General features: G+C 42.7%; 1 protein-coding gene across 1 annotated transcript; it reads right to left on the bottom strand.

Moving 5' to 3' along the window:
- Nucleotides 1-4,777: 4,777 nt before the first annotated feature.
- On the bottom strand, nt 4,778-14,875 carry LOC148095918 (sterile alpha motif domain-containing protein 3-like). Its single transcript, XM_087837037.1, has 10 exons — nt 14,804-14,875; nt 14,508-14,517; nt 13,167-13,281; nt 12,641-12,829; nt 12,469-12,556; nt 11,385-11,549; nt 11,068-11,277; nt 10,431-10,596; nt 5,323-5,402; nt 4,778-5,175 (listed from the first exon to the last, which is right to left on the bottom strand). Exons 1-10 carry the CDS (start codon nt 14,873-14,875, stop codon nt 4,873-4,875), a joined length of 1,398 nt encoding a protein of 465 aa, XP_087693163.1. The 3' UTR covers nt 4,778-4,872.
- Nucleotides 14,876-15,692: the final 817 nt, after the last annotated feature.

Here is a 15,692-nt window from a genome sequence, read left to right as displayed (position 1 = left end):
TAATTATCTATGTCCTGATAAGGTTGCAAAAAAACAGGTTCTTATATCTCTAGTTGTGTTGCGTGTATAGGAACTTTGAAGTGAGATCTGTGCTCTGTGGCTCAAAACAGATTTTTTGACGTATTCAGCATCTCTCAGGGGCAAGCGGAAAGTGGTGTCCCCATAGTCCACCACCTGGGCTGGTTTGGAAAAAGTGTCCTTGCAATACATAGAAACCCGTATAGGTGTGTGTGTGTGTGTGTGTGGAGGGCGCCAGAGGGAGTGTTCGCCCGGGGTGCCAAACAGGCTAGGACCGCCACTGGTGCTGACTCAGGGGGACCACTTTAGTTCATTGAAACTTTAATGCCAGTTTAGTTTAAGACATCAAACTGGTCGCGTTTTGAATCCAATTGATAATAACAGAGCTATACTGAACATAAACAACTGTGTTAGTGTGACGCCCTGCATAATTGAAGGATTACAATAAACTTCAGTTCTTACTGAAACTGTAACATTGCCTTGATCTGCCTACGTCATTTTAAAATGCATTTTTAAATAGTTTGTGTTGTTAAATGAGTTTTGTGTCACTGTGCACAGTGAAAAACTCACCTGATGTAGTGGTAAGGCCATGTTCACCACTAGATGGTGACAACCTGGCACAGGTATTTTCTATACACACTAAATTTCACACTGAAAAGCCTTGGTGGGAATTTTTGTTTGCATAGAAAGTCAAGGAAAAAATGTCTTGAGGTTTTCCAGTGTTTTCAAAATTGTGTTTTTCAGATACACATCAAAACTTCACACAGACAAACACACACACAAAACAACAAAATATGTCAAATTACATAAGATAAGAAAACCTTTATTAGTCCCACACGTGGGAAATTTGTTTTGTTACAGCGGTGGACAGTGCAAAGTTACATGGGGAATTAGAAAAACATCTCATTTGTAAAAAAATAAACCAAAACCATCCTTCAGCTGCTTTCAATCACATCTCCGAGTCTCTGTGAGCAGACGCAGCTCGTGCTCGTCTTCAGGGTGAAGCTTGACGTGCTAATAAAAGAAAACATGTTTGCAGCTCAATTTCAAAACACTGTGTGGGTTTCTCTGGTTCATTTGTGCAACTGTTTCTTGGTAAATTATACAAGAACAGGAAACATAAAAATGGCTGTTGTCATCCAACATGCCCATAAAAGGCTTCATGATATACTGCTGCTGTTCACCTGCTTGTCTTACTCTGCTGGACTTTTCAGAAGTCGACTGTTTCACATATAAAGTGCTGTTTCTTATTATTTTAATGTGCTGAATCCAAACCCGACAATTGAAATATCTGATTAGCTGCTGTCTCCAAGACATTTATTTTTACACTACATGTTGTTTAGATGAGTTTTTCATATGTGTTTGGTAATATCTGACCTTTCTTCATTATGAAACAATAATCAGAGAAAGGTCAACACAGATTAGTCTTAATATGAAACATTAGAAAGCACAGCAGGGTTATTGCAGCCCCGCCCTCACATTGTGAGCAATGCTGTGACGTTTCTCAGTTACAATAATGTGACATAACTTCTGCCAAGCAGCTTCTGTGTTTGGTAGCGTTGGTGTCACTGTGTCTGTAAACACGATAACTGGAAACAGGCATGTAGAGTGGCCCAGTGTTAACAATCCATTCAGAAGTTGCCTGGCGTCCAGTGAGGTCATCAAAGTCCGTCCACCTTCTTCCACTTATCAGGGTCGTGGGGGGCTGGAGCCTATCACAGCTGTCATAGTGCGAGAGGCGGGGTCAACCCTGGACAGGTCGCCAGCCCGTGGCAGGGCTAACACACAGACAACCATTCACACCAATCCCCACTGACTGCATGTCTTTAGACTGTGGGAGGAAGCTGGAGAGAACATGCAGACTCCACACAAAGACCCCGGCCTGATGGGGTTAGGGTCCTGAGCTTGATACCCTAAACTGAACGCAGGACAGAGGAAGGGATGGGTGATGTTCATGTGTGCCCAGGTGTATGATGTGGCTCTTTGCGGTGACACAGTAAAAAATGTGGCTGTTTGTCTGTGACTGGTTGGCTGCCCCAGCCCTGGCCCTTCATGTATTTCAGTAATGTCTTTTTCTCCCGTCTCCTCCTCTCGTTTACATGTTTTGCCCTTGTGACCCATTCCTTCTGTCACGTGTGTTTTCCCCTCCAGCCATCATGTTCTGTTTGTGTTTAGTTACGTCCATGTCTCATCTCTAGTCCTTTTTTCCCTCTGTATGTATTCACAGTGTACGTGTTCCTCGTCGGTTCGTCATGCTAAGTCTGCGTGTCTTATTCCGTCATGTGTCATGTATCACTCCAAATCTCACTGACTTTAACTGATAATAACTGTTTGCTGAGTGTTATGTCTAAAAGGTATTGCACAATCGCCTCTAGTAGAGGATCAGGTTTGTTTTCCACTGATAACATGACTGACCAATGATTGTGGAGCACGTCCATGTAGGATCTTATAAATGCAACGAGCAAACCTAAATGTTTTAAAATGTTCAAAACTTAATATATTATATTTCTGAAGTATGACGGAAGGAAAAAGTTTCATATTTAAAAAAAATCCAATTTCATATGATCAAATTTATGTCAAAAAGTTCATATTTATTCCTCCTATGTCATGTGTGAGTACTGTACTGTAAATGTCATATATATCAGATGATACTGATAACCTAATGCTAATAACTATGCAGAGGTCTCTGGGCCTCGACTTTTATGGAGCATGTGAAGTTTGGGGCAGAGTGGACAAAGAAAAGTTTCTCAGCAGGTTCAACAGGTTGCTACAACACAGGCCGATGAAGTATTGCACTCACTCATCCAAACTGGCAAACATGTAACATACACCCTAAGACTGATCCTGCTTTTTACTCCTTTGCTATGATTTAATTTGATATTATGTAGCCATGGAGACAGTTTGCATAGATTAGAATGTTAGATTCCTGTGATGTCATCAATGCCCGATGTTTTGTTTTAATGTCTTGTGATAGTTCTAAGTGCAGACAAAGTCAGAGTTCAAGTGAGTTTAGTCCAATTTTGATCCAGTTTCTGACATGTGGTCAAAATCTTGGCCGACCTTTACCACACCACGTGCTGTGGGTGTGCGTAAATATCTAGGTGAGTAAAGTCTCCTTTACCTGTTAAATTCAATTTGTTTTGTCTCTCTGTAGAGGACTTTGAAGAAAAATACGAAGAGAAGGATAAGCTGGGTGAAGGAGGCTTTGGGACTGTCTTCTTTGGAAAACGCAGAGAAGACAATTTCCCAGTATGGCTTCTTATGTGTGCACTTTACAATTCTTCTAGTTCCTCCTGTTCTCTTTTTCTAAAACACATTTTCTCTGTAATGCAGGTGGTGATTAAGCATGTTGCTCAGTTTTTAGTCAGCTACTTACCAGTGGTAAGAAATGTTTGTCTTTTTCTGTTGTTTTCCCCCAACGTGTTCCTCAAACAGCCTAATGTTTGAACACTGACCTCGATGTTCTGTTTCTCAAGCTTCTTAATGGTAAAATGACCGAGATTCCCAAGGAGGTGGCATTGCTAATAATAGTGGGGGCAGGACCAGAGGCTACGAGCAGCAATGTGACGCCCGCTTAAAACGACTGGTATGACTTGGAAGACGAACTCATCATGGTCTTTGAAAGGCCAAAAAAACATAGACTTGGAAGTCTACCTGGCAAACAGAAGAACCTTTGTGCACGAGAGGGAGGTTAAGGTCAGCGAGTGGCAAGATAACATATATGGCAAACTTTAATGGACAATGTAAATCTGATTATTTGAACGTATTTTTCATTTGTCTGTCTGGTCATAATGAGACAGCTGGTACATGCAGCCACTGAAATGCAATCCAAGGGTGTCTACCATCGAGACATTAAGCCAGAAAACATTGTGTTTGACACATCGCCTGATCATCCAGCATTTCTATGTGTCAAATTCATCGATTTTGGTATTGGAGTCCCTTTTAGACCAGAAGCAGTCACACGAAGAAATGGTAGGTCATCAGCCTCACTGTTTAAATGTCCTTGCCTGCCCACACGCTTAGTGTCCACATGAATTCCTTACCATGAATAATTACTCTCTGGATTTTAGGGACCAAATCAGCCGCTGTAAACTGGCAGGACTTTAATGCCACCACAGCAGATTGAGTCACAGTTTTGCAGCTGGGTGCGGTGATGGATTGGCTGGTACGTCACATCATCCTTGATGACAACAACACATCTGAGATGCACACTGACATTTCAGAGGGTAAGCTGAATGTTAATTCTTTAACCTGTCGCATTACAAAAACTTGAAAAAATCCCCTTTAAAGAACCTTTAAAGGTTTTTCAAAAAACCTTTTTTTTTAATGGTTCTTTGAAGAACTATTTTCTGAGTGGTTCTTTAAAGAACCATTTTAAATCTTTCAAAATAAAATGCATCTTAAATTGAATTAACTAGAGTAGGGTAAAATAAATACAAGCACATAGACATATATTAATGGTTTATTGGCACTTTGTATTACAGAAAAAGACAAAAAGGCATTTTAACGCTAAGCACAACACCACTACTAATAATAGCATATAAGTCATTTAAACAGTAATAATTGAATATCTTTACTATACTATAAATAAATACATATAAATATTATACTATAGATAAAACAACAATCATTACATTAGAAATAGCAATACTTTCATAACAGACAATTAAACAACACATTTTCATCAGCATGTTTGCATTTTCAGTAAAACTATTTCAAGAACAATCTTTTTATTTAAATTATCAATGAACTGCAGCCTTAAGTTATGTAAGTTAAGTTTAATGTGGGACTCATGGTCCTTTGTTAGTCCACATTGGGACAATTTCAGTCTCTCACCTGCACTATGCTGGCAATCTAGGAGATATTTAATGCATTTGCCACTCTTTGCACAGCTACTGGTACAGGTGTAGTCAGAGTTCCCAAGTTGAGAACAAATGCCTCCAAAAAGCAAAATGTCTTTTTTAGTTCACTTGGATAGGCAACATTGTAGTTATGGTACAGGGAGAAGACAATACCCATCGCCAATGAAATGTCAATTTCCCCACTGTCCAGAATCATTTTTTGTCCATCCATCTGGACATTGCCCTCAGTTGAATCACTCAAGGGCTTGCCGTCACTGCTGCTGAGTACGATTGTAGGTATTGGGCTGTGTGGATCCTGAAACAGAAATTAAATTCTTGAAATGAGGAGTATAGTTTAAATAAGCATAAACAACAGGTGTCCCAATGAAAGTATGAAACTCCTGTAAAATACTGGATTAGTTTTAGACCCCCCCTCACCATACCAAAAAAAATCTAAATTTACCTTATTTATGACGGAGAGATGAGCGGCATTTTCTTTGAAAATAGATGGCAGGAGAAGAACAGCTGTGTTTACTATCTGACCTGGAAAATAAAGAGAAATATGTAAATATTTTCTGGCCAATTTTGTTAATACAAAGCAGTAAAGGCCATATGAGTACCTTCATCAGGAGTTGAATGTCTTGCAGAACATAAGCATTAGTGCAGTAAATGTATACCTAATTAACTTTTCAGTGTAATTCAGTGTAAATGTTAAGCATTTATACAAAACCCCCAAAATGTTGTTCAGTTCTGTAAGTTGCTAGCTTTAAATAATTTGAGTCCTAAAGAACTTGCAGAGCAAGTCTAGCTGCCACTGAACATTTTTTGGGATAAACATTGTGTGAATGACTGAAAATCCTCATAGAGATATATATACACAGCAAATTCAAAAGTGTTAAATGTTTTGGTGTTAGTAGTCTTAGAGTTAATTTTACTCTAAGTAGAGTCACATTCTTTTAATGTAACTCTGAGGTGTAAAATGATAGTAGTTAAAATCGAGTGTTAGAAATGAGTGTTTCTATTTCAAATCTGGAGGTGTTACAATGGAAACATTAACTCTTGACCTCTTAACTCTGAACTCCTACAGGGGCTATGACACCAATAGAGTAAATTCACAGACTCCGCCCCCAGCACGGCTCCAATCGAAGCTGAAGTGAAGCCGTTTCAGAACATTTTGCTCTACATATTTGAGTTGTTTGCCATGCTTGGTAAGTCATGTTTTCAAAGATTGTTTCAATTATTGTTATTAGCTTTTACTTCTGTGGCTCTTTGGAGTTGAGACAAAGCTGTGTGAAAGGCATTAGCCATGTTGCTCGCTGATAGCATAATATTCTGTTTTAGCTAGCTGAAAGGTATTGTTTGCGGGCAAATACCACAGCCTTGAAAAAAAGCTTGCATGTGAATTTTCAGTCAAATTTCTTGGTCAAATACACTTAAAACAATGTCTAGAATGTGAAATGTTGATATAATGGTGCTACTTGAAGCCTGAAAACGATCTCTCATAAAAAACGAGCAAACAGCAGTAGCAGATGTCCCGACTGAGTTCTACGTTAGCACTTAGATTCCTCCAGAGTTTTCTGCACACGGTTTAGGTAAAAATAAAAAAGGTTGTTGTTTTACATTTAGTTCAGTATTACCTGTTGCCTGTGTCCTTGTCTTTTGGGAAAATACTTTACACAAGTAATGGCTCAAAGAGGATTCCTTTTTTTTTACTGTGCTGCAATTGATTTGTGCCATTAATTAGTGTCAACTAATTTTTATTCAATCTCCACATAGGATATGCTTGTGAAGATGGAATATGGGGGAGAGCAGAAGTGCGTTGAAGTTCCACAAAGTGATGAATGAAGGACATGCATATTGTATTTTGTATTTATTGAAATAAGTGATGAGAATGCTGTTATTTGCATTTACCAGCTCACCTATGTCAGACCTTTTGATAAACGAAATTCTAATGAAAGTGAGAACATGTACACTGTTACATCTTTCAGAAAATGTTTTGAAATTGTGGTGCACAGTTCAGAATAAATGTTTTTCAAAAACCATTGCGTCTTTTTAGTAAATGTTTATTTCCAAAAGAAATTTCTAGAAGTTCAGAACAGTAAAATTCCCGCTTTTTAGAATTAATTAGAAGATAACTCTTACGTAGTTAAACTAAAATACTCTTTGAGAGTTAATATATAAACTCTTAACACCAAGTGTTAAATTATCAACTCCAGAGAGATTTGGTGTTTAACACTAAATCAGAGTTAACATACCAACTCTCCAAAAAGAGTTAAATTAACACTCTCTGGTGTGGACCCATATAGACACTTTAAAAGTGTTGAAATCAAATCTGACAGTGTTAATTTGGACATGCTGGATTTGCTGTGTAGCATCGAGGGTGTATCAGTTAAATCTTAAAGTACATCAGTGCAGAGACGAGAAAGGAGAAATGTCTGTCAGGGTTCCTGGGTCATCGACCCAGTGCTTTCAGTTTTGTTCATGTTCAGTTTATTTTGCCACTGCCTGTTTCACTTCCTGTTTGTTCCCCGTGTCAGCTTGTGTCATTAGTCAGATTATGTTCAGCCCTGTACTCACCTGTTTCCAATCATTGTCATCATTCAACCTGTGTATTTAAGTTCCTCGGTTTCACCAGTTCTTTGTCGTGTCATTGATGTTATGTTGTCGTTTCCGCCAGCCAGCCAGCCAGCCACTCAGTCCGTCCGTTCGTCCGTCCGTCCTTCCTTCATTCATTCATTCATTCAGTCAGTCGTCCAGCCAGCCAGCCATTTCCTACCTCTGTTCTGTTTGCTCACGCCATCACAATAAACACCAGTCTTCACCTACCTGTGAGTCCTGCTTTTGGGTTCCTTCTTCCTCGCCTCCACACCACGCCTGACAGAATGACACGACCCGTGCCACGAAGACACGACTGGAACCCAGCGGACTCGGACCTTTTTGAGCGGCAGGAGGCAGCGCTCTCCTTGTGGGCGGAAAAGCTCAAGGAGAGACAGCGGCTCTTCGCGGAGCGAGAGCACGTCTTCGAGGGCACTCGCTTGGCTCTGGGCGGGCCTCGGAGACGCCGCGTTCACCCACCTGCTACCTCCCATGCACCGGAGCATCTGCCGCGGAGAGTGGGCGTTTCGCGCCGCGCTTCGGCGGCTCCCCCTCTCGCGGATCCGCTCCTCGCTCACACGTCACCTGCCTCATTTGCCGGATCCTCCACTTCGCCACGGCACAGCGGCTATGCCTCCCACCTCGGCTCAACAGAGGCTCCCGCGCCAGAGGCTCGGCTGTGTACCCCGCCCGCTTCCTCTTCCCGGAGAAAGCGGGGCACACGCCGCCATAACACGGACTATTTTCAGCAACTCCCGGTGGTGAGTTCCGGTAACTGTTTTCCACCCTCCTCATTTGACTCTTCACCCAGATTAACTAATAGACTCATCTCTGATTCATGGGATGTTTCCCTCCTGGAGGATTCTGTAGACTGGGAAGAGTTTTTCTGCTCTGCTCCTCCAAAGACTATAAATGGTGGTGGCAGAAGGACCAGAACAATCCCAGATAAACCTGCCTGTATCACACACCCAGTCACTATTTTCACACCCATTACTCAGCCATTTCCCACCAGCACGGCGGCCCAGATTCGGCCTTCCCCTTCAGCCGTTTCACCACCTCAGATGGCTAGGGCCCAGCCTACACCCACACCTGTGCCAGCTCCTAGGAAGAAGGCAGCTGCGACGCAGTCTACCTCCACATCCGCTCTTGTTTCCCGGGTGGGGGGTAACTGGTGTCCAGCCACCTCCCGTGCCTGTCCCAGCGCCCAGGCTGAGGGCAGCCTCAACCCAGCCTGACCTCCCTAGAGGCTTGAAAGAGCTAACCAGTCCACCTGCTACTTCACCACTTCCTCCACCTCCTCACTCAGCTTTCCACGCCCTGGCACTATCACTGGTTAGGCTAGCTGAGGTGTCCCCTGCTCAGGCACCAGCCTTATTAGCCCAGGCTGCAGTTTTATCCCCCTCGGTAACTCTGTCGTTAGCTCAGCCATTAGCATCGCCAACCTCTGTTCATCCCTTAGCTTCCCCACTCCAGTCAGTTCCCTCACCTGCTGTTCAGCTTTCACTCCAGTCAGTTCCCTCACCTGCTGTTCAGCCTTCCCTCCTGTCCCCTGTCGTCCAGTCTCCTCCTGTCCTCCTGTCCCCTGTAGTCCAGTCTCCTCCTGTCCTCCAGTTCCCTGTCCTCCAGTCTCCTCCCGTCCTCCAGTCTGTCCAGTCTGTAGTCCAGTCAGTCCAGTCGTCCCCTGTAGCTCAGTGTCCTGTTCTCCAGTCGCCTCCCGTCCAGTCAGTCCAGTCGCCTCCCGTCCAGTCAGTCCAATCAGTTCAGTCACTCATCCACCACCCTGTTCAGTTCCCGGACCTGCAGCCACAGCACCCAGAGCCAGCTGTGAGCCCTCCTGCTCTCCAGCCAGGGGCCTCCGCGCCCGCTGGCCCGGCCGCTCTCCAGCCAGGGGCTTCCGCGCCCGCTGGCCCTGCCTGTCTCCAGCCAGGGGCTTCCGCGCCCGCTGGCCCTAAAGCTGTGGCTCTGTCACCCCCGGCTCCCGTGCCGTCGCCTGGTCCAGACTCAGACTCAGCCTCAGCTTCTGCTTCGCCTGGGCCAGCCTCAGACTCAGCCTCAGCTTCTGCTTCGCCTGGGCCAGCCTCAGCTTTAGCTTCTGCTTCGCCTGGTCCAGACTCAGCCTCAGCTTCAGCTTCTGCTTCCCCTGGTCCAGCCTCAGCTTCCACTTCGCCTGGGCCAGCCTCAGCCTCGGCGTCAGCCTCTGCTTTGCCTGGTCCTGCGGCTGCCGCGCCGTCGCCCCAGCCACGTTCTGGACGTCATCGCCGGCGCGGCCGCCCACCGGACCTGCTCAGCGGCCGCCGCCGCCTTCCTCGCGGCCGCCCACCGGACCTGCTCAGCGGCCGCCGCCGCCTTCCTCGCGGCCGCCGCCGCCTTCCTCGCGGCCGCCCACCGGACCAGCTCAGCGGCCGCCGCCGTCTTCCTGAACCGTCTCGTCTCGGCCGCCGGCCACGTGGCCGCCCACCTGAACTGTTTCTGTTTTGGACTCCGTCCCTCCGTCCTGGGCCCCCTCCACCCGCCCTGTTCTGGTTTTTCTTTCTTTTGGCCGTCGGGTGCCGGCCTTTGGGGGGGGGGGGTACTGTCAGGGTTCCTGGGTCATCGACCCAGTGCTTTCAGTTTTGTTCATGTTCAGTTTATTTTGCCACTGCCTGTTTCACTTCCTGTTTGTTCACCGTGTCAGCTTGTGTCATTAGTCAGATTATGTTCAGCCCTGTACTCACCTGTTTCCAATCATTGTCATCATTCAACCTGTGTATTTAAGTTCCTCGGTTTCACCAGTTCTTTGTCGTGTCATTGATGTTATGTTGTCGTTTCCGCCAGCCAGCCAGCCAGCCAGCCACTCAGTCCGTCCGTCCTTCCGTCCGTCCGTGGATATTGTAAGGGACACTGTGTTTACTAATGTGCTGTATGTGAAACCTTAAAAAGTGGTATCTGAGATAGGAGTTAAAAATGTTTTTGCCCATTATTGCCAAGTGCCCTCACCTTTTCTTTCAGTGTCTGTCTGGCTCTCATCAACAGATTTTAAGCAGAGGCTTTTAAGGTTGCTGTTTGGGGCTATTGACACAAGCTTCGCTGCCAACTTACTGAATCCTCGGATTACTTTTTTGTCCACATCAGTTTTAAGTAACATGGAAGCCTCTTCAAGAAGCTAAAATAAAGGATAAACATATACATATTAGCTTTGTACCATAATATATACCATTATATAGCAAACCAGAACAATCATTATTTCACACATCAATTATCATTAGAGAACAAATTATAATTTTGCATTTGTTTACTTTAATTCTCAAGTACACATTGCTGTGCAAAAGGGATGTTTAGACTATTCTTCCCAAAAAACTATCATTGGCATCAGATTGGTCCAAAATTATCCTGTAGCATGAAAATAAAACCAAAGAGAAAGACATAGTCAATGTTGCAATTTCTGTTAGTGTTCTGTTAGTGTACTTTTATTACTCATGAAATAAATCTGCTGATTCAGTCACTTTGCCTGTCCTGTAGGTACGTGATTATTAGAAGTCTATATAAATGTGCAGCACATCAGTACATATTCGTGTTTTTGCCGTGCACTATTGTTATTGTTGTTTTTTGCTGCAGTTTTTGATAAAACACTCACCACAACAGGGATAGTGAGACATGGGAATTCTCGTAGAACCTCTTCAGTAGTATGCTGAAGAACGTAGTGTGTTCTGTACTTCTGTATTTTCCTGAGGTGCGTTCGAATGACATCCACATTTGGCCTAGTTTTTTGGCACTCTTGCTTAATCACTGATACATGTTGGTCGGTGCTACTTTCATCCTCCCCATCGTCAAGAGGATTGATATCCTGGTTATTAAAAAGTTTAGCAAATATTGAGAGAAAAAAACCCAAAACAATACTTTTAACTTTTATGTACAATTTAAAATGGCAAACAAACATTGAGCATATTTAACTTGCCTTGGTTTTTTCAAAAGGATACAGGGCTGGATATCTGATGATCTTTTTCTTCCTGAATTTGGAACTGAGTATTTCTGTCTCATTTTTTCAATTTCCTCTACGTCTACTAGTGGTCTTCTTTCCTTTTTAAACTTGTTCCTGAGAGACTCATGCAGAACATCCTACAAACGATAAAAATGTAACTAATTATTCATAAATAGGTGCAACTAGGTCCTCCCTTTATACAAGACATTTACCAGAAAACTTTGAGTGACATAAAGCTGGTAGGTTTGCTGTAATCATGTCATAACCTAATTAGTTCCTATTTACAGATCTCTTCTTTAACTCTTAGGAGTTGATCGAACACATGATATAAAGGTTTGGAGCACCTTAGATTGGCTACATACACTATAAAAGGTAGATAAAGATTAGATAAAGTATCAATGGCATTATGTCCTACAAGCATACTCATCATGATCTTTCAGTCTATATGTTAATACCTCTACCTTTTAATAATAAAAATAATAATGTATACTTTATTGATCCCCACAGGGAAATTTCTCTCTTTGCATTTAACCCATTCACTCAGTGAAGCAGTGGGCAGCCACTAATCAGGCGCCCGGGGAGCAGTGTGTAGGGACAGTACCTTGCTCAAGGGTACCTCAGGGTAGCCGTTCAGTTGATTCAAACCCCTGACCTTCCGATCATGGGGCAACCACACTACCTACTGAGCTATCCCTGCCCTATTTTCAAATTTAATTTTTTAAATACAAAAACTACACTATCCTGATACAAAGGCAAACAGAGCTAATATAATGCTGAATTTCACACCATTCACTTGAGAATTCACAGAGAAATGAAACATTAATTAATTTAAAAGAGCAATTGATATTTTATTTATTGTTTGACCATACTGGACGAGATCTGCCTCAAAAATCACAATACTAATACTTGTATTGTAGTGGCCACAAGGGAACAGATAACCTCTGAATATGTAACAATGAAAATGTTAGCATGTTACACTCGTTAGCCAATAATTAGGCAATTCAAAGACAATTTGTTGGACAATTTTATCAATGTTTGCTTTTCAGGAATACTTACATATCCAGAGCCATAACTCTCCTTCAAGAAAGGAAAACTCAGAAGGACAGTCCTCAGAAGCTCTACATACTGCACATGAGAGGGATACCTGCAAATTTTGAATGATGAACTTAAATTCTGATGTACATACTGTATTTTAAATGAATCAAATCTTAATTATATATAGACTTACATTGTCTCATTACTCAAGTGGTCAAACAGAGCTTGAACAAGCATGTTTTTGAGTCTGTTCTTGGTGGGTGACTTTAGTGCTGCATCTTTATTGGTCAACGCAGTGAGCACAGCTGGAGGAAACTGCACTTTGCAGTTAAACATAGGTTGGAGTGCTGACACAGTATGCTTTTCTTTGTGTTGCCTTCCACTGCAAGAAGAAGTAAGAAGTATGTTTAGAGTTTGTTACAAGACATGAATATGCGTGTCCTTGTATCCTGCATCAGGAATATCCGCATATTTAAAACGTACAATAACAGCTGCTGAACTACAGAAACAGAATCATAACAGAGAGTAAGAGTGGCTGTGACATTTCAATTTTGAAAGTAAATGGGTGTGTGATGCACATCAACGCTGGAGAAACAGTACAGGGCTTGCGTCAACCCCTTGCCCCCCACCCTCCAACACCGTAAACCTAGGGGAGGGGAAACACTGAATTGTATGAATGTACAATTCAGTGAATCATGTCCAGTCAACTTAAGACTCACTCTTTCAGCTTCTCTACAGCAGACAAAAATTTCACTTGGTCTTTCACTTTTGGAAAAAGACGCTCACTCATTCTTTCAGTCATCTGCAGAAGAGTCGATCCATCGATTTCATTGTCTGTGTCACAGAAAAACAATAAGACACGATCAAAACAGAAATGAGCATGTTCGAAGATAAAGAATAAAAATATCATAAAACATTACTAAAAAGACAGCTATGCGTTCATTAGTGACTGTAGATGATGACAGACATGTGGAATAGCCAAAAAGTGGTTAAAATCATTTTAACAGTGGTTGACAATTCCTAACTAAAAAGTCATGGTTTAGGATGTATCTTACCTAACTTTGGTATGAACTGCCTTAAAAGGTCGGTGGATCAGTGTAATGAAGTCTTGACCATCACATCTGTATGCGTCCAAAGCATGAAAGTCTACCTCATCCCCAGGCTTGAATATCAACAGATCATCAGTCTCTCTGATGTGGTATGATTGAAGGTGTCTTATAAACTCCAGTGTTGTAAAAAGTCTTCCAACAAGAAACCATTTTGCCCTGATATACACAATCAGGACTATTTTTTTTACAAACAGTGGAATTTGCTCTGCATGCACAAGTTCCAAAATGAAGAAATCTCCAACTGCATATTTTACAGAGTTTAAAATGATGCATTTACTCGTCCAGAGTTTCTCATCCACAGTAACGGCTGTCTCCAAGTTCTGCAAACAAATCTGCAAGTTCACTGGAAGTTCTTGAAGTGATAAGTTATTAACTGCTGCTTGTGTATGATCGCTCCTGATGATCCATTCAGGCTGCCACTCCCAGCATTGACGAAGCTGATTCCTCTTTGCCAAAGTCTGACAAATATTAATATAGTTATTGGTGATTCTTGCTACTGTCTTGAAAAATTGATGTCTGGCTTCAAACCTCATGCACCAATGAGAGCGGAGTGACCCATAATCAAGGATGAGCCGAGGATAATGTAGCAGAAAATGCAGCTTGGGTATAAACACACCAGTGTATGGTGTAACTGGCCCATGTAAAGTTCTCTATAAGTTCACTCAGAGCTCGTTCAGATGATTGGGGAAATTCAACAGTTTCCTGGATGACAGGGTCACAGTCTGGGGCAGACTCTAATCCTTGTTTCTGATATTTATGTTTCTTCCTTATGTGATTTTTCAAAGATTTCACAGACAAAAACTTTCTGGGACAGTCTTCTAGTCTGCAGACAATGAAGAATCCTCATTTACTTTCATGGTATATCTGTTGATGTTTCAGCAGTTTTTCATATGTTGGTTTTCTTGTGGAGCACCGTGGACACTGATATGGCACATCCATAGAAATGCTCACCTACAAAGACCTGGGGTGGCTGTAGCTCAGGTGGCAGAGCGGATCAGCCACTAACCAGAAGGTCGGTGGCTCAATCCCAGGCTGCTCAAGTCTGCATGCCAAATATCCTTGGGCAAGATACTAACCCCATGTTGCTCTCCGATGCATCCATCGGAGTGTGAATGTGTATGAATGTTAGATACTTAGCACTAAAGCTTAGAAGTGCTTGTGTGATTGGGTGAATGAATTAGCTGTATAAAGCGCTTTGAGTGCTCGGACAGAGTAGAAAAGCGCTATATAAGAACCAGTCCATTTACCTGTTGATAATCTGCCAATTCATTTTCCCCAAGCCAAAGAGATACTTCTCCAACAGTCCACTGCTGAGCCATGATCTGTTAAAACAAAACAAAATGCCATTACATTGTTATTCTGTGACATCAAAAACTTATTTATTTATTTTTTGTTCAATCATTTTCCAAGCCACTTTATCATCATAAGGATCGGAGGGGTGCAGGAGCCTATCCCAGCTGTTTTTTTAGGCGGGGTAGACCCTGGACAGGCTGCCAGTCCATGGCCTTTTGACTGTTCCCAAAGTCAGGACACATACTCACGGAGAGGCAGCGTTTCAGTGGTATGGTCCTCATCTGTGGAACAGCCTGCCGGAGGAGCTCAGGGCCGCAGAGAACGTACATGTTTTTAAGAACAGGCTCAAGATCCAACTTTTTAATTTAGCTTTTACTTGACGTTTATTTATTTTATGCTTATTTATTCTATCCTGTTATTCTATTTATTAATTTAGGTTTTACCTAATATTTATCGATTTTATTCTTATTCATTTTTTATCTTCTTACTCTATTTACATTTATATTGTATCCCTTCTTATTTATTTTATCTTTTTACCCTGTATATATCCTATTGTGTCATATCTCCAGTGTTTCCTCGGCGGGCGCTCTCTGCACCGGCGCTGTAATCGACCGTGGCTGCTGGGGCTCTGGGGGTCCTCTCAGCCTGGCTGGGGGGCTTCTTTGCCTCTCACACGCACTAAGCAGTTGTCAAACTCTCAAACGCAGTAAGCAGTTGTCATACTCTGACACGCACTAAGCAGTTGTCATACTCTCACACACACTAAGCGTAAGTGACGGAGTTACACCGTCCCGGGCCACAGACAGCTGATCTGGGCGCATACACACACCACCACCATTAGTT

Source organism: Neolamprologus brichardi, unplaced genomic scaffold (genome assembly GCF_056152115.1).
Source record: "Neolamprologus brichardi isolate AB-2024 unplaced genomic scaffold, ASM5615211v1 NODE_ptg000048l+_length_227364_cov_1, whole genome shotgun sequence".
Lineage (NCBI taxonomy): Eukaryota > Metazoa > Chordata > Actinopteri > Cichliformes > Cichlidae > Neolamprologus > Neolamprologus brichardi.
Note: the sequence above shows the minus strand (reverse complement) of the source record. Positions and strands in the feature narration are given on the sequence as shown.